At 55.8% G+C, this 22,682-nt stretch overlaps 6 protein-coding genes across 6 annotated transcripts; 2 read left to right on the forward strand and 4 right to left on the reverse strand.

The window, feature by feature from the left end:
* Window positions 1–4,224: 4,224 nt before the first annotated feature.
* Window positions 4,225–7,347, forward strand: CGCS363_v013227 (uncharacterized protein; the record flags this gene model as incomplete). The annotated part of the gene is made up of 1 exon (XM_036645076.1): window positions 4,225–7,347. One exon carries the CDS (start codon window positions 4,225–4,227, stop codon window positions 7,345–7,347), a length of 3,123 nt encoding a protein of 1,040 aa, XP_036489511.1.
* A 505-nt stretch (window positions 7,348–7,852) lies between these two features.
* Window positions 7,853–8,716, reverse strand: CGCS363_v013228 (U1 small nuclear ribonucleoprotein C; the record flags this gene model as incomplete). Its single annotated transcript, XM_036645077.1, has 5 exons — window positions 7,853–8,109; window positions 8,179–8,385; window positions 8,460–8,561; window positions 8,640–8,645; window positions 8,707–8,716. The coding sequence occupies 5 exons, from the start codon at window positions 8,714–8,716 to the stop codon at window positions 7,853–7,855; spliced, it is 582 nt and encodes a 193-aa protein (XP_036489508.1).
* Window positions 8,717–9,284: 568 nt separating this feature from the next.
* Window positions 9,285–10,198, forward strand: ERV25 (Endoplasmic reticulum vesicle protein 25; the record flags this gene model as incomplete). Its single annotated transcript, XM_036645078.1, has 3 exons — window positions 9,285–9,497; window positions 9,649–9,775; window positions 9,876–10,198. The coding sequence occupies 3 exons, from the start codon at window positions 9,285–9,287 to the stop codon at window positions 10,196–10,198; spliced, it is 663 nt and encodes a 220-aa protein (XP_036489509.1).
* An 810-nt stretch (window positions 10,199–11,008) lies between these two features.
* Window positions 11,009–12,625, reverse strand: mis13 (Kinetochore protein mis13; the record flags this gene model as incomplete). Its single annotated transcript, XM_036645079.1, has 4 exons — window positions 11,009–11,444; window positions 11,504–11,669; window positions 11,719–12,510; window positions 12,580–12,625. 4 exons carry the CDS (start codon window positions 12,623–12,625, stop codon window positions 11,009–11,011), a joined length of 1,440 nt encoding a protein of 479 aa, XP_036489683.1.
* A 1,086-nt stretch (window positions 12,626–13,711) lies between these two features.
* Window positions 13,712–15,469, reverse strand: ATF7 (Cyclic AMP-dependent transcription factor ATF-7; the record flags this gene model as incomplete). Its single annotated transcript, XM_036645080.1, has 3 exons — window positions 13,712–14,030; window positions 14,081–15,287; window positions 15,385–15,469. 3 exons carry the CDS (start codon window positions 15,467–15,469, stop codon window positions 13,712–13,714), a joined length of 1,611 nt encoding a protein of 536 aa, XP_036490039.1.
* Window positions 15,470–21,024: 5,555 nt separating this feature from the next.
* On the reverse strand, window positions 21,025–22,112 carry CGCS363_v013232 (uncharacterized protein; the record flags this gene model as incomplete). The annotated part of the gene is made up of 2 exons (XM_036645081.1): window positions 21,025–21,945; window positions 21,999–22,112. 2 exons carry the CDS (start codon window positions 22,110–22,112, stop codon window positions 21,025–21,027), a joined length of 1,035 nt encoding a protein of 344 aa, XP_036489285.1.
* Window positions 22,113–22,682: the final 570 nt, after the last annotated feature.

Genomic DNA, 22,682 nt, shown 5'->3' on the forward strand with positions numbered 1-22,682 from the left:
CACCGACAGAAGGTCCCTGAGACGGGACTGGTCAATGGACATCTTCAGATGCATCTCCATGCAAACGTATTGACGTGTTCATGTTAGGTAAAGGCGAACCCATGGAAGAGATGCCGGGCTAGATGCGGGGCAGAGATAAAGCTCCCTCCTTCATGAGGGTCATGATGCTTGCAAGATCAGCGCAGATGCTTGGTTCAAGCTTTCCATTGGGTTTGCAAAGTCAATTCTGCACTCCGGACGGAGACCCCAGGCCAAACACTCGCTTGAGCTCATGGCAGGGTTGTGCCGACCAAGGAGGGCCGGCGGCGAGGTTCTAGTTTGAGAGGATAGAGGACGTCCCGACGGTCTGTGGACGATCTGGACGCTCTGAATGGTATGAGTAAGGCGGGGTCGCTCTGGAGTGTTGTCGGTGTTATGATGCAAACTATGATAGAGATAAGCCGGAATGGGCTCCAGAGATGCATGTTCTGCAGGGCCGCCGGTTGGGTGTTGGAGAGAGCCATGGAGTCGTTACAGCACAACCTTAGCTCCGCGGGGAACGCCCGTCACATCGGTAGAGCCAGGCATGAAGCAGCCAATGAAGATGGCTTCGAAGTGTTCATGAGTCGTTGAATGTGCAAAGAACCGTCTGTTTGGCATCTCTGTTGAAGGAGATGCATTGTCGAAGGCTCCTCAGACTTGGAGGTCCTGTCGATGACGTGGGGCGTCACCCACGCGGGGCTGATAAGATAAAGCTACGCCACGCACGCTAGCACATGCAAGCTGTGCTGAGCGCTTACCCGAATAGGGAAACGGGGAGCAACCGCCACCTTGGGGCCGTCTGCTCTATCCCGTGCGGTCGGCGACAGTTCGCCGTGATAAACATGAAGAATTCGGCAGTGGCCAAGATCCGGAGCCGTAAGGTAGATAAGACTGTCGCCGGCCCCAGGGATCCTGTAACTAGGCCCTCTCTTCAACAGCCGTATATCCTTCTTCTTCACGTCGCTCGTGTGTACTGGCTACGGCCATGGCCATTGGTCGGCTCGCCGAAGTCGCAGCAGCTCTCTACCACCACTCGAAACCTCCGACCCCGACACGGCAAACACCTAGCAAAGTTGAGCAGGCACTTCTTTTTGGCTTGTGAAGACAGATTTCGCCCGGTCCGGTGGCTCAAGAAAGGAAATTTACTGGGCTTCTGGCTTCTGCGGACCGAAGGGGCCGAGCTTCACGGGAGCTTGGGCGCCCGGACCCGCGGGTGCTCCGCTCCGGAGGCTTTTACGGGCTGAAACCAGACGTACCGGCCGGCTGAGTGGACACTGAAAACCCGCAAAGACACATGGGATTAAGCTGACAAGCTTGACTCGAGAAGCTCGTTGCGCAGCGAGCAATGCAAAAGTTTCGAGTAAAACCTTGACGCAGGCTCGAAGCAAGACCTGAATCGGCGGGTTCGTGGCAGCGCCGGGCAAGCTCTTTATTGGCGACCGGGACAAATCCCGTGTTCCGATGAGGTGTTGATCTGGTGCATGGCAGGGGCGCCGGTAGATCCGTCTCGCCTCGTATGCTCTTGTGCAGCCACTGCAGTGGTCCTGTTTCTGAATCTGCGGGTGGTTTCATGCAGGAAGCCAAAGAAGAGCGCTGATTGCTTCGCCCTTTGCAGGGCTCGTAGGCAGTTCTCATCTGTCTCGGAGCAATTTACAATTTATCGGACGCCAGTTGTGGGCGAGGGAGGGAGAGGGAGAGAGGACGCGGGCCGAGGCAGTGCCGAGTGACACTTCGCTTCCTCCCCGCTTCTCATACGTGGCTCCGACACTGGTAGCATTTCTATGTGCATCAGTGTCGTGTGCTGCGACGACGAAAGCTGGTTGTAACAGACTGCACCGAAGGTACTTTGAGGTAAGGTAAGGTAAGGTAAGGTAGGGCGCGTGGCCAGACCAGTCGGAGAGGGGCATGTGTGAAGGATGGAGATCAAAGACATGAAGACGGCCCTCTCCGCCGGCCGGTCCAACCGGAGCAGAGCAGGGTGGGAGAAAGAGAGGGAGGAAGAGCAAGAGGAGGAAGGGGGGGACAGAGAGACGGGCGAGGGAGGAGCCGGGTTGGGTTGGGTTGGGGGAGAACCAAAAGAAGCTGGTTCTGCGGCAGAGGGGTCAAAAGTTGGCAGTCAGTTGGCACGACTTTGCAGGAGAAGGAAACTACAGCTGCAGGACGATGCAACCACTAACGGAGCGCAGCCTATGACAGCACGGCGTGGGCCTGGAGCCGCTGGAAGAACGAGCAACGGCCCCGCTTTGCCCGGCGTCCTTCAGCGCTCGCAGCGCATTCCCATCACGCTACGACGCGGGCGAGGTGGTGTTGCCGTTCCTCATTCGGCCCCCCGGCGGAGCTACTGCTGCTTGCTACACGTATCTTCCTTGTAAGACCTGCGTACCGCGCGCGGTATCCGGACTGCAGAAGGAGTTAACAGGAGATGCGAGGGCAAAAAATAATTGTGCGGTGCGCAGGTAGACGAAACGAAGGCGCCTGGTTGGCACTTATTGAGAGGCAAGGTATCCGGACGTAGGAATGGAAGGGATCTTGGCTTGCAACGGGCGATGCTAGATGGACCCTTTGATCGGACATTCGTTCCCTGCCACCCTCTTTTTTTCTTGCTTCCACTTTTTGTGCTTTTTTCTTGCAGTTCGGGGCTGCTCTTACATACGCCGAGTCGAGGCTTGGCCCGGGCTTGGAAGTCCCAGATCCACTGTTCTCTGAGGTGAGTGACGCTTGCTGGAAATGCGCAGCAGGTCACCTGGCAAGTCCACTTACTGTTTGCCAGTCGTGTTAGGTATCCCATCTTCTGTTTCTTTGGTGTGCTATCCTTGGCCGGGTCGTATGGAACACCGTGAGGAGGACAGAATGCCCCACGCTCCCACGCACTTTTAGAATCGAGACAGGAAGGAGAAAGGGAAGAGGTAGGGAAGAGGTATCTTGACAGCTCTAGACGTAGGGAAACACCCAGCAAGACGGTCGTGACCTCACCTTATTGCGTCCCGCTAGCCTGGATGTGCTGTGTACCGTCTACCAATAAGGCACCGCCAACCTGCTGCTGCTGAATGTTCGTACCCGGACTTGTCCTTGTACTAGGTAAGGTAGGTGTACCTTACCCTCATCACCACCAGCTCTGCCCACCGCAGGTAAGGTAACTTGCACCAACCCAGGTCCAAGACCTGCCGCATTCTCTGCTGCTACTGCTGCTCACCTTTGACCAGGCAGGACAGGACAGGACAGGACAGACAGACCCAAGAAAGAGCACTTCTTTTTTCTGCGTCAGACCCTTTCCCGCCCTGCCAATCATCCTTCCCGTCATTCTTTTTTCCAACTGTTCGTCCGCCTCCATCGTCTCAACCTCCTGAAGCCGTGTGCTGCACCAAAATAGCGCCAGAGTCCGTCCGCATCGTCGGGGCCCTGGATTTGCTTCCGCTCCTGCTGCTGCTCCTTTTCCTTGCCTCGACTACCTTAGCACGCGCTGCTCCTCAGCTTTAATCTCACCTTTCATCCCGTCTCGTTCCTCTCCTTACGTCGGTCTGTGCGAACAAACAACCCGATCGAATCGATTCGCATCGCGCCCCTTCATTCGGCTCACGCAGCAGCGACTGTTCATCCGCCCTTCTCTCAGAACAGACCCTGCGCCTGCATCGTGACCGACCAACTGACACCACTTTTCGTTCCCCTCGGACTTCGTCTCCTCTTCCTCTTCTTCTTCAACCACCGCTGTGTCCGTCTTATCCTCTCGCTGGATTGAGCCACTTTCGGGCTCGTGTTCCGTCTCATTGTGTCGGCAATCGTCCTTCACTGCTACGACCTCTTCCCGGGGGTGCGGCGTTGGACCAGACCCTGACGCGATTCGCCAACGAAGTCGTTCTGTTTCAATGTCTCACACGTACCCTTGAGACTTTCGCCTCACCCCGACATCCCTCCCCACCACGCAGTACGCACTGCGACCTTCGTACTTTACCCGCCGCCTCGCTCTCCAACTTATCGTTTGCAACCACTGCCACATCCTCGCGCGTCGCAATCACCTTCGCCTACCTATGAACTTCACTCTACCCAGCATGCAAATGACCTTCGCCCGCTCAAAGCCTCGCACCGCATCATAACCTGCGACGGTTAATGTGTGTGCATTTGGCATGCATCGCCAGCCTGCAGACCGCAACACACCGATAGACGCTTGCGAAAATGACGGCCGCTGCTAATTCAAAATCATCAACCATGGCAGCGCGACCTGCAAACCACGCCTATGGCTCGCCAAACGGCAGCTTGGCAGGGCAGAGAATGTTCAAGAAGCACAAAGTGCTTCCGCATCCAAGAAAGCAACCCAGCGAAACCCAATCATACGAAGTCCAGTCGACTCCCAGAAGATACGGTTCCCTCACAGACAGCCCCGTGTCGCAAGCAGATGTGTCGCAACGCTCTGCTTCCCAAACCTTGAGGCATCAGTCGAGGCGGATAGGAAGCGGCCCGGATCTACCTCCGACGCCGCCTTCCCACTCGCGTACCTCGTCAAGCACTCACTCGATCCCGCCTCCGAGCCCATCTCCCGAAAATGTGTCGCAAACGCCAACCACTCCAGCGCGTGCGCCTGCGACTCCTCCAAACCAGAAGAGCCCGCCCACTCCAGACGTAACACCTCCCCAGCCTGTGACGCGACCCAAGGCTGTACGACCGATTCCGATGGATCGCACAGTCTCTAAAGCGACAACAGCGACTGCCGAGTCTCGGGCCGAGTCATTTCGAACAGCCAGAGAGGAGCCGTATTCTTCGGAGGAAGACAACTTGCAGTCGACCGTGAGACCCAATGCTTTGTCGGCAAGAACATCATCTCAAAATACCGTCCGCCATACGTCTGAACCCCAAACGAAACCGCCGGCTCCAGTCGGCCTTGGCCTGGGTCTGGAGTCACCCCAGGAGGAGGAGCTTCCAACGCCTAAGGCGAAGGGCGACTTTGGCACTTTTGATGGAGAGTGGGCCTCGAACAGCGAAGTCGAACAGGAATGGGACGATAATTTTGGAAGAAACGTTACGGTAAGAAAACGGCGCCAGGCACCCGAAAAGGCATCGGATAAGGAATCTATGATCGCGTCACGCTACGAACCGCGTCGTGAAAAGCGCAAGGTCGAGATTTTTGAGGATCGCGTCGTAACTCCAACAAACGCTACAAGGGCAGTTCGAGCCATGTCTCGCGGTGACAGAGCTACGTTTTATGCGCCTAGTGAGATTGCCTGGTCAAGAACACCAACCACCGAAGCTTCTGTCAACGCAGATTCCCGCAGGTTTTCAGGCATGTCCGCCAAGTCGACAAAATCGAATGCATCAACAGTGGTGGAAGCAATCTTGGTAGATGCTCCTGCCATCCCCCATAGGCGGCAGACTCTGAGGCATGTGCGAAAGCAAGTGGGACTACGAGATTCTGGATCAGACCTGTCTCCTCTGAGTTCTGCGGCGAACTCATCTGTGCAGATTGAAGAATCGCCGAGACGCCCCAGACCTTTGGCTCGTCCCACCGACGCTCGAAACAACAGCTATGCATCGAACACGACTTTCAACTCGATATCGAGCGGCAGGGCGCGCAAGGAAATCTGGAAGAGCGGTGCCATCCCAGTTGTCGTTGTGCCGGATCGACGATCGTCTGTTAAGTCCAAGTCGAGCAGAACACCGTCACTTCGGTCAACCAGCAGTCGCCGGTCCAAGCGAAGCGCCAGTCTGAGCTCAGCAACTCGCGCTAACGGGTCGCGAACAACTACCGACTTGCCGACGCCCATCTTTGACCGACCCGGCCGGCGAAGCCGGACGTTGTCGGAGTCTGACGGGTCGGACCAACGTACGATCGACTACCCTCCAGTCATTCCCAAGCGTTCTTCCTCCTTGTCGGCCCCAACAAGCCGCAATACCTCCCGCGCAGGCTCGCTCACCGCAGAGAGTTTGAAGGCTCAGAGCGCTTTGCTCAATCAGCAATCTGGACATGAAACAAGAGCACCCGCCCTGACCCTTCAGAGGGCTCAGTCTTCAGAGACAGACAACGGCCACCATCATCGGGACCACAAGCACAATGTCGACCACCATGGAGACCCCTTCTTTGGAAAGCGGCTGGACGCACACAACACACCTTTCTCCGCAACCTCAGTAGAGACTAACGGTACTGCCCCTGAGGTATCAGAAGCAAAGGCTGTGAGCCTCTATCCCCACCAAAACTCATCTGTCCTCGTTGTCAATCATTCCAACAAGCCTTCGGAGAGCTCAAGCACTGAGTCGTCTCAGACGGATTCGGAATTCTTGAGACCGCCTCAACGACCGACAATCACCACCACTGGCCCAGACGGTGAGGAGGGCTTCATGACTCCTCCGCAGCAGCGTTCCGTGGATGACGTGGATTCTCCGTTGCGCAATCCACGCGCCGCTCCACCGGTACCTCCATTCATTCCGCCGGCGATCCAGTTCATTCCTGCTACACCTTCGGGCCTTACGCCTCATCACGAGAGACAGCGAAATATGGGCAACTACTTTGAGACCATGGTTGAAGAAGAGCCTCATCGGACCGGATCAATTGTGCGACGGGCGTTGACGCGAAGACGGAATTCGGAGACGTATCCACCAAAGAGCGCCAGACCTAGCCTTCTCACCCGAACCTTGTCTCTGACTAGGAGAGGATCTCTTTCTAGGTCGTCACACAAGGACGAGTCCTCTGTGGAAGTACCATGCTCATGTCCGGAGTGCGAAGGACCTCCGCCTGAGGATGGTCGTCTCCATCCTCATTGGCGTCCGGCCTACTCCGACCCGGATGATGACGTGTGGGAAAGAGAAATGGAAGACGAGCCCATCAGTCAGGTTTACCGGTACCCTCCGATTGACAACCGTCCCCAGCCTCCTCGCAGAAGGATCAGCGAGCGCGTGAGGAAGACTTTCGCAATTCTGCCTAACCGTGATGAGGGCCTTTCCTACTCTCCCCCTAGTCCGAATGAGCCGGAGCGCCGAACGATTCGCCGAACAGACAGCGGCAACCTGCGGGTTATGAGACGCAGGAGCAGCTTAGACTCTCTTCGCGACCAGTCGGACGACCCGCCGCCTTACGACAGTCAGGATGGCGATGGCCGAAGCGGGACAAGGGGCGAGGCAGGACCGAAAAGGAGACGACGCTTCTCACTCTCGGGCACGCTGGAAGGGCTGCAAAACATTCCGCGGCAACTAAACGAGCGTAAGCGCGAAAAGAGAACGCAGGAACTGCGACAGAAAATCAGTGGCCCACGCGAAGTGCGAGACGGTGTAGGTGAGGTGATACGGCGCAACACCTACCGCGAGATGCACCAACAAAGGCACTCGCCTTCGACCAACTTTTGATCTGCCAATGATCAACGCTAGCCACCAAGCGCCTTGCTTGGGGGCACTTATACATAATTATCAGGAAGGAATACCAAGGAGGGGCAGAAGGACATTATGACCGCTACGAACGATATCATTACGACTACAGGAACTTTTATGACCAAGGACGATACTCTTCACGAATCACGTGGTAGATATTTTCTTTTTCGGGAACGGTGTTGACTTTGGGAGCTCGGAACGTCTACGATGATTTGGCTGGGATGGTGTTCCGAGAACGATGGAACCACCATTGCTGTATCATATAGAAATTGCCCAAGAAGATACCATTTTGCAAGGGCGATGAACCCTTTGGCGCTCTAGTACAAATGTTCCTCTTTCTCGATGATGAATCTGATGTGATTGGTATGAATAGTCATCTACCGTGCCGTGCCATGAAGTTTTGCCCCTAAATATGTGACGCCTGAACACCATCCTCTACCCAAGAACAAACAAGCCTATCTACGAGGAAACGATGGCCGTGCGATCATCTCTTTTCCTGGCCCGGGGGTGCGCTACCAGGAGGGAACGCGCCTGGAGGTGCTCCAGGGAAGCCACCGGCACCTGGTGGTGGCATGCCGGGGAACTGGAAGTTGGGCGGGGGCAGAGAGCCCGGCGCGCCGGGAGGCGGGAAAGGAAGTCCTCCCGGGGGAGGGAACGGCAAGCCGCCGGGCGGCATCGCTCCATTGGGACCGCCGGGGAAGGGGGGCATGGGCGGCATTCCGCGACCACCTGGACCGGGAGCTGTTGTCGCAAGCATGTCAGACGCGTGTTGTCGACGATTTTTGTCGTAGTGGGAGAGGCAATACTTACGAGGAATCATGCCCTGAGGGAATGGGGGCGCGCCAGCAGGCATGCCGGGGAATGGCGGCGGTACACCTCCAGGGAAGGGGAAGGGCGGCGGGAAGGCCTGGCCCGGCTGGTTCTGCGGCAGCATAGGGTTGTTGTGCGCTTGGCCTTCGGCGGCGTAGGACGAGGTGATTGAGTCGATGACAGACTGTGCCTTTTCATGGCCGATTTCTGGAAGAGGGAAGCTCCTGTGTTAGTCGTTTGCTCCAAGTATCGCGAGGCCCGAGATTGGGCGGGAAACATACGTTGGTAGTAGTCGACGACGTTGCGGAGGTGGTTTCGACCGCTGTTGTGCGCCTTTCGCACGCTCATGGAGTCATGCGTCAGGTAGACGTCGCAGTAATCGCCTAGGCATATCTCGTTAGTCGATGTCGGAAGATTCGTGCGATCGCGAGCTGTTGCGTGAGGATGGGGGGGAACCTTACAGAAGACTGCGAACTTGTTAGCTTTCGTTCTGACGCGCGACGGGGGGAGAGGTGATGGAGAGCTTACACTTGGGCATCTTTACGGTTGGGCTTGTTCCGAAACGAAGGACTCGACGGTGGTTGATGCGGACGGAACAAAAGTATTGTTCCTCGAGACGAGCGCGCGTATCGTCGCATTCAATGGTGGGCGGGCTGGAGAAAGGAATACAGGCCCCAGGTAAATGCGGCGCGCCTCAGAGCGCCACACCAGCTTTGCTTGCTTGCCAGTACAGAAAAAAAAGCTGCGAGGCTGGCCAATCATTCGGAGCTGCCAAGCAGACAAGGCTGCCCCTCCTCTCGGCGGTGATTGGTCGTGCGATTAACCTATCCCCATGGACAGGGGTGTCTGAGTGGCCCAGGCTCTCGAACGCGACAGATTGCCAAAAAATCCCCAAAGGGTGTGTGCATGGTTCCTTGGTACCACTTGTCATGGGCCTAGCTTCTCCTATCGCCAGCGTTGTCCACTACCTCAACCTCAGGGAGCTCTCACCACCATCTTGACAACCTCCCACCGCTCGACCTCCCCCCCCTCCCGGGAACCGCAAACGAAACCCACCGATCCGAGTCGTTCGTCCCTTTCTTCGTACAGATTGCACACATACAACGATGGCGGCCACGAGATCATTGCTGCACTACGTGTGCGGCCTCGTCCTGCTCGCATGCTGCGCCCAGGCGCTGCGCTTCGACCTGCACGCCACGGGCTCCCACGAGGGCAAGAAGGAGCGATGCATCCGTAACTTTGTCGCGAGAGATACGCTGGTCGTCGTCACGGCGACTGTCGACGGCCACAAGGGTGACGGCATGGTCGTCAACATGCACGTACGTGGTCTCAAGGAAGAAGAGGGCCCCTCTCTCGACTGGGGTGTTGGTTCAATTGGATCGGCGCTCAAGGAGGGAGAAGGGAGGAATCCCTGTTGAAGCTCATTTGGTAGCATACAGAAAAGCTGACGTGCGGTTTGTGTGATTCCAGATCAGAGATGCTGTTGGCAACGACTACGGAAAGCCCAAGGATATTGCGGGCGGCGAGAAGCGCGTTGTCTTCACCTCCCACGCTGACGCTGCCTTTGACGTCTGCTTCGAGAACCTCCTGACTGGATGTACGTGGAATCCCCCTACACCGTCCTCTTGACTTGGCCATCCCCATTGCTCCCCCGCTGCTATAAGAAGCAACACTGAAGCTGATCCCTCCCACAACAGCCGGCCGCAGTGGCTCCACGAGCCGCCACATCGAGCTCGACATCGACATCGGCGCCGACGCAAAGGACTGGAACGCGATCCAGGCGACGGAGAAGCTCAAGCCCGTCGAGGCGGAGCTGAGGCGCATCGACGAGCTCGTCAGCGAGATCAACACCGAGATGGACTACCTGCGCGCGCGCGAGCACAAGCTGCGCGACACCAACGAGAGCACAAACACCCGCGTCAAGTGGTTCGGCATCGGCACCACCATGATCCTCGTCGGCCTCTGGGGCTGGCAGATCATGTACCTGAGGGCGTACTTCAGGTCCAAGCATCTCATCTAGAAACAGATCGCGCCATTCCTTGTTTGTGGGCGACGCAGGCAGGGCTGTTTGTCTGTGGGCTTGCCTAAAGAACAAAAAACAAATTACGAAGTTTACAGAAGCATATCCGCGTTTTTGCCGCGGGTGGATGGTGATGATGGAGTCAAATGCGATGCAACGGGACGGGCATCAACTCACCTCGAGGGTTTCCGAGAGTGTTGTAGTGTATACATACCATGTTCACCATTTGAGAAAAGTCATGAATGATTACGGACATCACATACCGAAAAGGACCCCATCATCATCATCAGAGCAGTCTTGTGCCACATGAAAATGACGTTCATTGCTACGGCTTGGATAAACTCACTGACCTCCAGTCACCATCACTCACTCAGAACTGCAGTCCTTGTAAGCAATCCAGGGTCATCTACAGACAATCACCGATGCCAAGCAGAGGTAGAAGAATGCTGAGCTAGTAGCAAACAGCAGAGAAAAATTGGGTATTGTTCGACTGCCAAAACTCCCACTTCGTCCAGACGCAATCTGTCTGTTTTATCATGCCACCGCCGACAAGAGAAAAAGCCCTGCCTTCGCCCTGCCATGCCTTGCCCTTCCCAGCGCCAAGCCATGCAATAACAAGAATCGCGTCGAAAGTAACATGTCTTGGTAAAACAGTTCCCCGCCCATCAAAGGTTTCATGAACAAATCGGAAAGAGGCAAGTCCCTCTCCTTTCCTCCTCAGCCACCGTGCCAATCATTATTTCGTCATAAGAGAAGGAAAACACACAAACTTGGGTTGATCGATCGTGTATACATTATAATTCTGGTTGATCATGTGTCGCCCTCGGGAAGTATCCTACCCAGACTGCGCAGGACCTCCATGACGGGCATCTCTTTGGTGCCGACCGTGGCCTTCTCCCGCGTCTCGCGCTCCTTGAGCCTCGCGGCGCTGAGAGAGAGCACCTTATCCGCCTCTCGGCCTGCCGTGTCGACCCGCTGCATGAGCTTGTGGACGCCGTCCGCGAGTTGGTCGACCTTGAACTCCAGCGTGGCCTGTGTGTTTTGAAGACTAGCGAGTGCCTTGGCGCGGATGGAGTCGAACGAGGATGATGGGTTCGTGAGCCAACTGAGCATCTGTGCCTCGCTGGGGTCGAGTACTGATGCGTCTGCCATGGCTGTTTGCGCAGGGTCTGAATCAGGGAATAGTGGCGGGGCTTCTGTGCGGGACTTCTTCAATGCGAGCCACTTCTTCTTTTCCTCCTTCAACCTGTGTGGGATGTCAGGATTTCTGCGCGCAGACAAGTCTCATAGGAATCCCAAACATACCTCTTAACCTTTGCTTCCAATTGTTCAATCTTCTCCTGGTGCTCAATGTTGCGAGGGTTAGGCTTGTACACCACGGGCACCTTTGGCCCCTCCTCTCGGCTAAACCAGTCGGAAAATTCTGACTTGTTCGCAAAATCTTTGAGTAATTGCTCCTGGATGTATCGGGCTGTAAAGAGTTAGCTTTGTGAGAAAACATTGATTGCTGCCCGACTCACCACCCAGAACCGCATTAGAGCCTGTTTTCCCATGCGGCGGCTTCTCCGATAATGCTCGCTCGCCGCACCAGGTCAGCAACTGCCTCATCCGCCGCGGCTCCATGAGACCCTCTGATTCGATATGTTTATAGAATTCCGCCGTCTCGACCTCCCTGTGTGGGATCGCGTTGTGGCCGCTCTCAATCAGTGAGCTCGCTCTCCGGCCTCGCATGCCTGTGCTGCTCCTTCGATTTCCGCCTCCCTTTTTCCGCATCTCCTTGTTTCGATTGATGACCGGTGTGTCGCTGATGGGGAGTGCAATCTTCGCCGACTCCACCGAATCGTTCAAGACGCGCGGTGTCGACCGCCTGTCAACGTCCATCGGTTCTGAGCCTTCCGCCTCATCGTAAGTTTCCTCCGGAACAGGTGCTGGTCTCGATGCTCGTCTAGGTGCCGGCTTCTCCTCTGGTTTCTCCGCTGGGGCTGTAGAGTTGCGCGTACTGCGGCGCGTCGTCCGCTTAGGCGCGGGCGCGACCAACTGTGGTTCGTCCTCATCGAGCACCTCCAAACTGGGTGGTCGTCGCGTTTTCGCCTTCGAAGTCGCAGTCTTCTTCACCGCCGGTTCCTTAGAGGGCGTAGGTGCAGGCGCGGCCGCCGCAGCCCGTTCCTTTGGTGGTCTTCCTCTTCCGGACTTCTTCGGGGGCAATGGTGCGGGCTCCGGCTCCGGTTCTGATTCTGGCTGCGCGTTCTTAACGCGCTTCGATTTCGATCCGCGTGTGAAATGGAAATCGCCATCGGCCTCATCGTAAGTCGCTGCGCGAGTTTTTAGCATCCATGTCCGCCCCGCCGCCCCTGGGGCCTCATTCGGCTCCTCAAACTCACCCGCAAGGCGCTTGCTTTTCCTTCTTTCGGGCAATTCGTTGCTCATGCTAATGACTTGTAGCGGTTGACGGGTTCGTGTGACGGTCGTCATGGATGGCGCGTGTCAGGGAGCATATGGTCGGGAGGTTGATTGCCGGCGCTTCGGGTCCTGCAGTCGCGCTGGTTGCGATGCAGAAAAATATCGCGTCAATCGCCGTTCAGACGCGATTTACTTGAATGATTAATGATTTGTCGTCGGCAGGCGTTGGTTCAATCGATTTTTGGCGGGGGTTGTGTCGTCGGTGTCGCGTCTGTCGGTGTTGGCGGCGCGAAAGTGACGAGGTGCAGCTTCGTCTGCGATGTTGTTTACATGAGGGACCATTTACCCGTAGCCGCGCTAAGCCGCTTTCGGAAGTCTCACCACTCACCCACTCACCCCCCGAAGGTAAGACCGCCTCACTGACATCACTTACCTCCTATTTCAACTACACATATCCCATTCACGTCGATACCTTACGAACGGTCGAATGGCCGCCTGTTGCATCAATTCCAATCTATCATTAGGTCGCACATCACATGTAAAACTTCACGTTACAAGAAAGGCAAGGAACTCATTCAGTAAAGTGTTAAATTGACCTCAACGCGTTGCTTCATGCAGCTGTTGTTACCATTGCCACGTCAATACTCGAATCAATGATAAAATAAAATCAACCAGTCCGGCAGATAACGGCGTGTGCCCGTCATCTACCCCTCGACGCCTGCCGCCTTTCAATGAACTTGCCTAACCCGAACTCCTTTTGATGTATATGCCGCGCATCTTGTACCTTTCAATGAAGGAACATATGCGCCGTCGACAAGCCAATGACGCCTGCTAGCCTCCCACCTTCAATCCGAGGGGGGCTGCTCCTTTTCTTTTACAGCCCGTTCCTCAGCGAAACCCCATGATCAAATGGCAGAAGTGAAGTGGTGATGATGGAGCAGGTTTGTCGGAAAAATGATGATACAGTCGAACCGCAAGTCAAGGCTAAGCCGAAGAAATGAAGAAAAGTTTCGCGCATGTAGGGCGAGAAAGCCGACGACATCCAAGAAGCATCTGGGATGTTGCCCTGGCCTCAACGCATTCACGAGCGCTTCAGATTACGCATCACTTCTCTCATGAGAAACGTCGCTGGACGCCCTGTCCAGCTGCCAAAACTTGTTGCTGGGGGATGGGCGCACCCATGCCGTATGGGTTCATCTGAGGGTTGAAGGGCTCCATGGCCTGTTGCATGAACGCGCCGTGGAGGCCCTGTTGCTGGGTGACAGGACAGTCCTTGTGTGCCAAAAGTAGCGTCTTCAGGTTGACAACTTCCTCGCGGAGCTGCGTTATTTGTGCTGTCAACGCATCGTTCTCGCTGCTGAACAGCTCAACCTTGGACTGGAGATTAGCCAGCCACTGCTTCTTGCGCTGGCGACACTTCAAGGCGGCGACTCTGCGAAATTTGTTAGTCCAGGTCAAGATCGTAAACACGACAGAACGTACCTGTTACGCTCCAAGAAGTTCTTCCGCTTCTCCTCATCTGTCATCTTTGACTTGGAGCCGCCTTCCTTGTCGTCATGCTTCTTCATATCATCATCGTCGTCTGAGTGGCTTTCATCTCCATTCATGTCAGGAGGAGGCGACAGGTTGGTCTTGGCCTTCTTGCTTGGGGGTGCCTTTGCTGGAGGTTCTTCAGCCTTCCTGCGGCCGTTAGTGACCGCGCCACCGGTCGAATTACGCTTGCCCTTGCCACGGGTAGAAGGTCGAGCCTGCTCGCTCTCGTCCGAGGCGGCGCTTCCACCTTCGCTTACGCCTCTTACAGAAGATCCAGCACCGGCAGATCCTGCACCGTTTACGCTGCCCATTTGGGGAGAAGTCTCGACACTTTGGGCGGGCGCTGGCGGAGGTTGCGGATGTGACTGAGCCTGCGTCGCGGGGGCGTATCCCGGTGGCTGCGCTCCGTTTCTACCCTGAGCAAGCATGAACAGACCGTTCGCCGCGTCGTTATCGTGGGGGTCGAAGGCACCAGGCTGCTTTGCTTCGGTTTTGACAACTGCGACACCGTTGGCCATCTCCTGCGGCTGAGAAGTGACAGAAGAGGCAGGCTGTTGCTGCTGGTTCTGAGGCTGGTTTTGATTCTGGTTCTGGGTTTCACGCTTCGCCGCAGCACTTAAAGCCGTACGATGGAAGTCAATCGTACTGGGCGTAGCGCCACCACTGGCAAGCTGGGCGAACAGTTGCTGAGAGTTGGGACTAGGGGCTGGGAACATAGATCCACTGCCTCCGGGTGTCAAGCCCGTCCTCAATGAAGACTCGTTCGGTGTAGGGAACCCGCCTCGGAGATGATGCGTATCGCTGAAGTAGTCACTTGTAGGGCCGGACAGCATAGCTGGACTCAGGGGGCCCGTTCGAAGCGAGCCTCCTCCCCAGTTGAACGGTGTAGCACCGCTGCCAGGAAGCAGCGAGGATGGAGATGTCAAAGCGGCTACAGATGGCAATTTCGTGCCACCGGGTGTCTCTGGCGCTCCGCCGCCGAAAGACTGCTCGAAGGGATTGGGCTCCAGACTGAGGGATGCAGCTGCTACGCCGCCAAAGTAATCGGGAGTGTTTCCTGTAGCTTGTCCGGGTCGTGGGGGAGGTCCAAGAGGTTTCGCGCCGTCGGCATCGGGCTTCAAACTCGGGTCAGGTTGCTTTACTTCGGGAGCAGTGTCTGGAGGTAGGTGAGCGAGTGAACGACAACGAGGGATATCAGTCGGCTACTGGAGGCTGTCACGACGGCAGCAGTTTGCAGAAGATGTTCAACATACCTTGACGAGGAGGAGTGGCATTGGTTGACTGTTTGGGCGATTTGTTGTCACCCCCGGTCGAGGCGTCGGTCGGCGAAGTTCCCATGATGACGACGATGATGTATTATATTGGGGGAAAAGAGGGTTATTGACGTTTGTGGGGTAAGACGCCGATGGCAAAAAGTGACGGTAGCAGGGGGAGGTATGATGTGTGGTGGTGTTGGAAAAAGCCAGATGAGGTCAGAGGAGGATGGCACGCAGAAGGATAGGCTCAAAAGGACGACAGAGTGGAAGCGAAGGGGAGCGAAAATAGCCCCAAGGTGGGTTGGTAGGCGATGCAGAGACAAGAGAGCCAAGTGTGAGAGGAAAGTTAGTCGTCAGAGGCAGCAGCTACGCTATTGCAGCGCTCCTCTGAATTGGAAGCGGCACAAGCTGGAATGGAGAAGCTTTCTGATGATCGACTGCGACGTATCTGGGAAGGGGGGAAGAGTCGTTGTTGACAGACTCTACGGCCGGCAACGAAGTCGTTCGAGAAAAAAAAAAAAATACTGAAGTGGACTGCGTGTTGCGTCAGGTATGCGCTGGATGTGTGCACCAGCGGAAGCGGCCAGATGCGATGGTCTGGGAGGTGGTTCTGGTGCTGCTGCTGCTAGGTCGGGGGTGCAGAACGAGTCGAGGCGAGAGAAGGTTGTTGGGAAAAAACGGCAGACGTCACAGGTCAAGTATGACGTTGCGGAGGACGATTTTAAAAAAGGCGAAGGCGCACGAGAGAAAAGAAAATGGGTGGGCGGCGGCGCACACTCTGACACCAGCACGCCCACGTTCAACCACGTCCACACGTCCATGTCCATGTCCCTGCCTGGTCCAGTGTCCCGTCTTGTCTTCTCTCTCTTTCTCGACGCCCACACCCATGCCCACGTCCACCGTCCACCCCCGTTCCCCCGTCCCGGTTCTTTCGTGTTTCTTTTCCTTCCCTCCAACAGCGAATGCGACCGGTGCTGCTTGCTAATCGCACACGTACCTCAAGATGGACTCGTCCAGATTGCTTCAAGCGGGTACTTCACTCTGCTACCGCTGGCTCAGGACCATGTCTTCCATGTTGCTCCTGCTTCCTGCGACTTCAGGCAGGTACTTCGTAGCTACCGGGCACGTAGCGAGCGCGCTTCCACGTCTCCCATCCCCCCGGCCTGCGAGAAACGCTGGGACGAAAGTGGGGCAGTGTTTCCCGCACTGTGCGCTGACTGACCCAGGATATCCGTGGACGGCTTGCGAATGAGGAAAGGGATCCACCACACCACATCCATCTGCCCAACAGGGTGCGCCAATGAGAAACGCATTTTTCTCGATAATGGCGTCGTTGGATTCTCCGTCCGCCGCCTCGCCTGGTGGTGAGGTGCGTCCATACCCGCTGTCTTCAGTTTCTGCCCGTCGTTGCAGTGCCCACTGCCAGGAGGTCGCGCGACTCTCTCTCCATTCTACCTTCCCTCTCCTCACTGGATCTTGCGCGCATCCCGTTGCCGTTCTGTATCAGCAGTACCGATGGTGACATGGAGCTCAAAAAACACTAAGGTTGGGTCTCCGTCTTTGTACCCATCCATCAAACTCCGTCCCATCTTGCTGCGTCAAGGAAGGAACGGTAGACAAGTCTGCCGAAGCCGCGCACCATTCTCGCGTCCCGTCTTGTCGCTCGACTCGGGCTTCCTTCCTCCCCTCCATCCCTCCATATCTCAACTATCCTCATGGTTTTGCCTTTCGCCTTCGCCCTATCTTTGATTTATCAGCTGAAGAAACTGGTCGTTGTTGCTGCGGTGCCTCGGCGGCTCGGCCAGTGCTTCCCCCTGGCTAGCAATCTGCACACCACCATCCGTCGTTGTCCGTTACCGACGTTGATATCGGAGTACTTCTCTCTACGACTATTATTGATCTCGTCGTCCACCGTGCCGCCCCCCGTCTTGTCGTCTTCGAGTCAAAATCCGACACACTGTATGATGCGATGTTGACCGTTGTCCTGCAGAAGCGAGTCGGCCGAGACTCGAAATTCGCACTGTAAGGTGCGGGCCACCCGCCGGCCTGCGTATGCTGTCGACGTATGATATGGCTTGGAATGCAACCTTCAAGGGGGTCCGTACGCCCCCGTAATGCAGCAGCCAGTATATGCAGCCAACGTTTTCTACTGTGGCCGCTGTCTCCATCTGGTGGCCCCCGCCCCATCCCCCGACCCCTGCATTGATTGCATCACTTTTCTCTTAGTCGCAATCATCGCAACCCGCCCGTCGTCGCTTTTCTCACTCGTCCACAGGCTGGTCATGTCTTTCTTTTTTTTTTTTTTTTTTTTTTTTTTTTTTCTCCCTCTCCGTCCCCTGCGCTCCCCGAAAGTGGCTCCGCGCCAGACTTTACGATCGCCCACTGCCCGGCCCTTCATAACTGCCTGCCGAGCCGCGCTCTTCTTCTCCTACATGAGCCCGGGCTCATCCACCAAGGCACCGAAAACCCAGTACATTGTTCTCGCCAAACCAGCAATTCGCACGTCTGGCCTTGTCTTTCATGGTCTAGACCTGTCAACGCCATCGGACCATCTGCACCGTGTGTGCTATATCGAGTGTCTAAAGATGCAGCCGCCAGTCATCCGGAGGAATCTGGCCACCAAGAAGAGCGTTACGGTGAACTGATCGGCACTCATTATTGCTTTTTTGGGGCAAACGACACCCTTCCCCATCGCGATCTGGTCTTTCAGCCTGAACAGTGCGACCATGAACTGTCTTCCGTATTGAATACCCTCCGCTCTCTACTGCCATCGACTTACGGCTGCCACGCGAAACTCTGCTGTGTCAGACTGTGTTGTTCCATCTGGGAGCAACCAAACCATGGCGGTCTTGTTCTTGTTTTCTCGGATTTCTAATCTGCATCTACATGACCCGGTTGCCGACACGAGCGAGGGATGGCCGGGCAAACAGCGGAAATCAGAACGGTTGCCAATAGGAGTGGCAAATTGCTGACTCCCGCTTCCAATGAGAAGCTGCGATGGAGAGGACTCGGTCAGGGAGGCCTGGCATCGAGTCTCCCCGCCTTAACTGGACGACTGCTGATTCCAACAAATTGCGTCACAGCACTAGCACGCTGTCGAGCCACGCTCACACAAAGTCCCTTTACGAACAGAAACCCCAGAGAGCGCAAAGCACATTATTGTCCACTGTATCGAAAATCCTTTCTCGATAGTGCACGCAAACTACCATTACTGTCGAACTCTATCTTCTATCACCGGTGCGGATCCCGAATTGGCATGAAGTTCAACAAGTGGCAGCTTTCGCGTGTACGCAGGAGTGTCTTTTGGGTGTGCGACGCGATGGGCTCATCCTTCAGACACGCATTACGTCACGGGTTTACTGACAATATCTGTTTTTAGTTTGGGACGGAAGATTGATAGAGTTCTCGAAAACGGCACCAGATGCGCTCGAGGGCCATGGCTTGGGCCAATGTCTGAACGAAAAGGGGGCGCACTGTCCCGGATACTTTTCAGCTTTTTTTCCTTCGCATTGGTGGCGTCACAGGACATGACGTAATTGTGTCTCGTCAAACTATCAACGAATGGGATACCTTTGTAGTCTCCCAGCGGAAGCAGCCAAGCAAACGATACCAGATGCCTTGCCGCGACTGGTCGTCCGGCACCATCGGGAGACGCATGTCGAGGAGAGGGGTGGTGCGCATGGTACGAAAAGCACATCGCATGCATCGCATCGTACGGCGAAGCATTGCCAGACAGTGAATAGCCCAAACACTCGACGGCACACTTCCTCCACCAGACGGGCGGTTTAGCCCAGTCGTGCGGAAGGTGTCTCTAAGAACTGGAGCCTTTTCATCGACGATGAATCCGCGATTTCAACAGACCCCAATCCTCACAGTGGCCAGATCTTTGCAGAAGTTCTCTACACAGTCCTTCCGACCCACAGGTTCGCTACGAAATGACGGCGTGCTCCCGTCCACGTCCATGGTCGCTTCCGCTAGGATGGTGCCGATTCGGTTCAGTGCTTGGCCTCCGAGGCGTTGAGCTTTTGGACCGACCATGAGCGGCGCGAGACTGCAGATTCACATCAAAACGGATACGTATCTCCGGAGCAGAGCTGCTTCGTCGGTTACCGTCTTATGACGCACTAGACCCAGAGTGCCACCCCTGCGACCGCCCACCCACAGGATACACTGTGCTGAAAGTTTGAACTTCGCGACCGCGTCGCACCGCACTGTACGGATGACCTGCCGGCTCCATCCTTGATGCATCTGGAGCTCCAAGGCGCACCCCCCCGACGGCGCGATACGGTGACTTGGCTTTTCCTGGACGGAGCACGGAGGAGTCGCGTTTTGAGCAAACAATGTCCTCCTGCGGCATTCTGACAGAACAATGACGGATCGGCATTTCTTGTCTATTGGACGCGACGGCTCGTCTGATATCCATCAAGCTGGTTCTCGCTCGGCGCTGTGCATCTCTCCTTATCTTGAGATAATCGATCTTGAGCCGATACGACGCCAGGACAACGGGAGGGATTCCAGCTCGGACTTCTCGACATGTCGTCTCGCATGTTGGCACTACAAAATGGATTAATAATGCAAGCAAACATCAGATTCTGCTTAGCGTGGTATCCCGTGGTCCATCCCCTCGGTTCAGCACTATTAGGGTCTGTTTAAGCCTCATCTCGCATTCCTACCTCGCGGAGAATCTCGTCCGATAGTCCATGGCGGCCACCGGCATCCAGCTTCGCGACTTGATATCGCATCTTCAGAATGAATGTGCGCGTGCGCTCACCTGTCACCTGATCCAGCCAAGAGCCTCACTGTCCATCCATTCATGGTGCTGCACCGCCAAATCTTGTCGACGATCTCATTCCCGACCCGTCGAACTTTCCACCCACCATCTTTGCTGAAGGGGCGTTAGTGAACCGCAGTCAAGGACACCTACCCCCCTGCCATCCCACCCAGATCGCTTCCGGATCTTGCATCGGAGTCGATGCCGGACGGGCGTCGTCAAAATTCACAGTTTACGCCGCGTGGTATTGCTGCTGCGCGTAGCACGAGACCTCGCAATATGTGGTGCTGCGTAAATGGCTGCCGCTAGATTCAAGGACCATGTTTCAGTGAACGCTAATGGTAGGGCATGCTGCGACCTCAGCTGCGCCAGCCATTGAATTTGCGAGCGCGTAGGCTCGCGACGCCTTGTTGGTTTCTTGGGTGGAACAATCTATGCCGATGGCAATGTCAACAAACCGCATGCGGTTCAACGTCGAAAGCCATGGTTCTGCAACGACGAACCACAGGTACCAGAGCATGTCATTCAGCCTTTCAGCGGCCGTTGGCATATCTGTCCGTCTTACGACTGAGCGTAGCTGGTTTCGCCGCTAAATGTCTTCAAGACGTTGATGATCACATTCCTCAACCGGCTCACAAGGTAAGATGGGCTCCAAATTCTCGATGGACAGCGATTAAGGATCTACCATTCTGTTATGGCGCGTATTGGCTGAGGGTTGTAAGCATGTATTGATTCTAAGTCCAAGACAACACATGAAGACAGAAGCACTTCACTGCTCACACTGCTTCCCCAGACTCGGAATGAGGCTTTGAGCGCCATCGCATGATATGCAGGCAGCCCCCATGCCGCCATCACGGCCCGGGGACTCACAGCTTGGTGGGAGCTCTGCGTTCCTTGAAGCTGTCCAGCTTCTCCACCCGGAAGCCATGTCTCGGTGCGTGAACTCTTACCGAGCCCTTCTCTCCGCTGACCTCAATCACCACCTCATCCCCATTGATGCTCACAAGCTTCCCCGAGTCCTTGTGCGTAGCACCCGTGTCGGTAGGCCAGACGACCACTTCTTCGCCCGCCTTGAGGCCCGCAGCGGCCACAAGCGCGTCATTGGTTTCAACCTTGCCCTCGGGCTCGTTGTACGGCGACGATGTCACAATCTTCGCGGCTTCATCTCCGGATACTGTCTCGACCTTGGGTGCCGCCTTTTTCACAGCGGATATCTGCTTCTGGAACCGTGCAATCCAGGCGAATACCTTGGGGAACTTCTCAGCCGAGATGTACTCCTTGGGAAGCGCGCCGGGAATGCCAGTCAGCCAGTGAACCAGCCAAACAGCCTCGATATCTGCCAAACTAGGGTCGTCCGTCTTGAGAACCCAGTCGCGACCGTCGGCCAGCAACGTCGTCTCGAGGAACTCCATGTTACGGCGCACCTCGTTGACTGCATCCGGCTTGTTGCGCTCCATGGCCTCAGCCGACAGCGGCGCACCGACGTAGCCGCTGCGGTCCTTGAACCACGCGGGGTCGCGCAGCATAGGTAAGTTGGTAGGGAGGACGCTCATCGCGTTGCGGAAGACGCCGCCGTCAATGGTCAGGACCTCGAGCAAGCGCTCGAGAGCAGCTTGGTCCGGGCCCGAAGCACCGAGACGCGGGCGCGAGGGGTAGAGGGATTCCAGCTTTCGGAGCATAAGCCGCGAATCCAGATAGACATCGCGGCCGATGGAAAGAATCGGGATTCGCCGGTGAGCGACGCCAAGTTTTTCAACATCCGGCCGGGGCATCACCGGCGGTTGCATCTGGTGATATGTAAGCCGGGTTACTTAATTGTGTACTGGTCCAAGGTACCCACGCATTGAACATAGGGAATGCCCCTCAAGGCAAGGTACCACACCACTCGTCTCGCATATGGCGAGGAAGAGTAGTGGTATAGCACTATTTTTCTCTCTTCATCAGACGAAGCCATTGTGAATACTGCAATCAGGGTTATCCGAAGTTGATTACACAAAAGTGAAGTTTGAGAGTTGGCGATAGCCGAAAGTTGGTTGCTTTCCGTGCTTTGATATGCGGTCGACACGGGCCGGTTTTGCGAGATACACTTTCTTCACGAAAGTAGGAATGCGTTGAAGATAATGGTGACATTGGGGTCCATGACGTGAGAGAGATTGGGTCCAAAACGAGATGCCGAGGCACCCAAGACGGCACCGAGCTTCGAGCCAAGTCTGATGCGGGGTTCAGGGACCTCCGTCCAGACCAATGGCATTAGATTGACTGGACCCTCACCGAGGTGAGCGAGCCAATCGGGTGTTATACTTCAGACTTCACCACCTTCACCCTCGCGGTGCCTGAACACAACGACAGAGATCCTTTTTGAGGCAGCCACGACTATTCACTATTCCCAATGTCCATTTCAAGTCAATAAATATGCAGACGTCCATCTTTGGTCAAGGCAGACTCGGATATCTAAGCCTACATGTCAGCCTTCCTGCCTGGGTGCCCAAACCAATCAGATTTCAACACGTCATTCTCGCACTGC

Source organism: Colletotrichum siamense (assembly GCF_013390195.1).
Source record: "Colletotrichum siamense strain Cg363 chromosome Unknown KSG_Cg363_contig09, whole genome shotgun sequence".
Taxonomy (NCBI): domain Eukaryota; kingdom Fungi; phylum Ascomycota; class Sordariomycetes; order Glomerellales; family Glomerellaceae; genus Colletotrichum; species Colletotrichum siamense.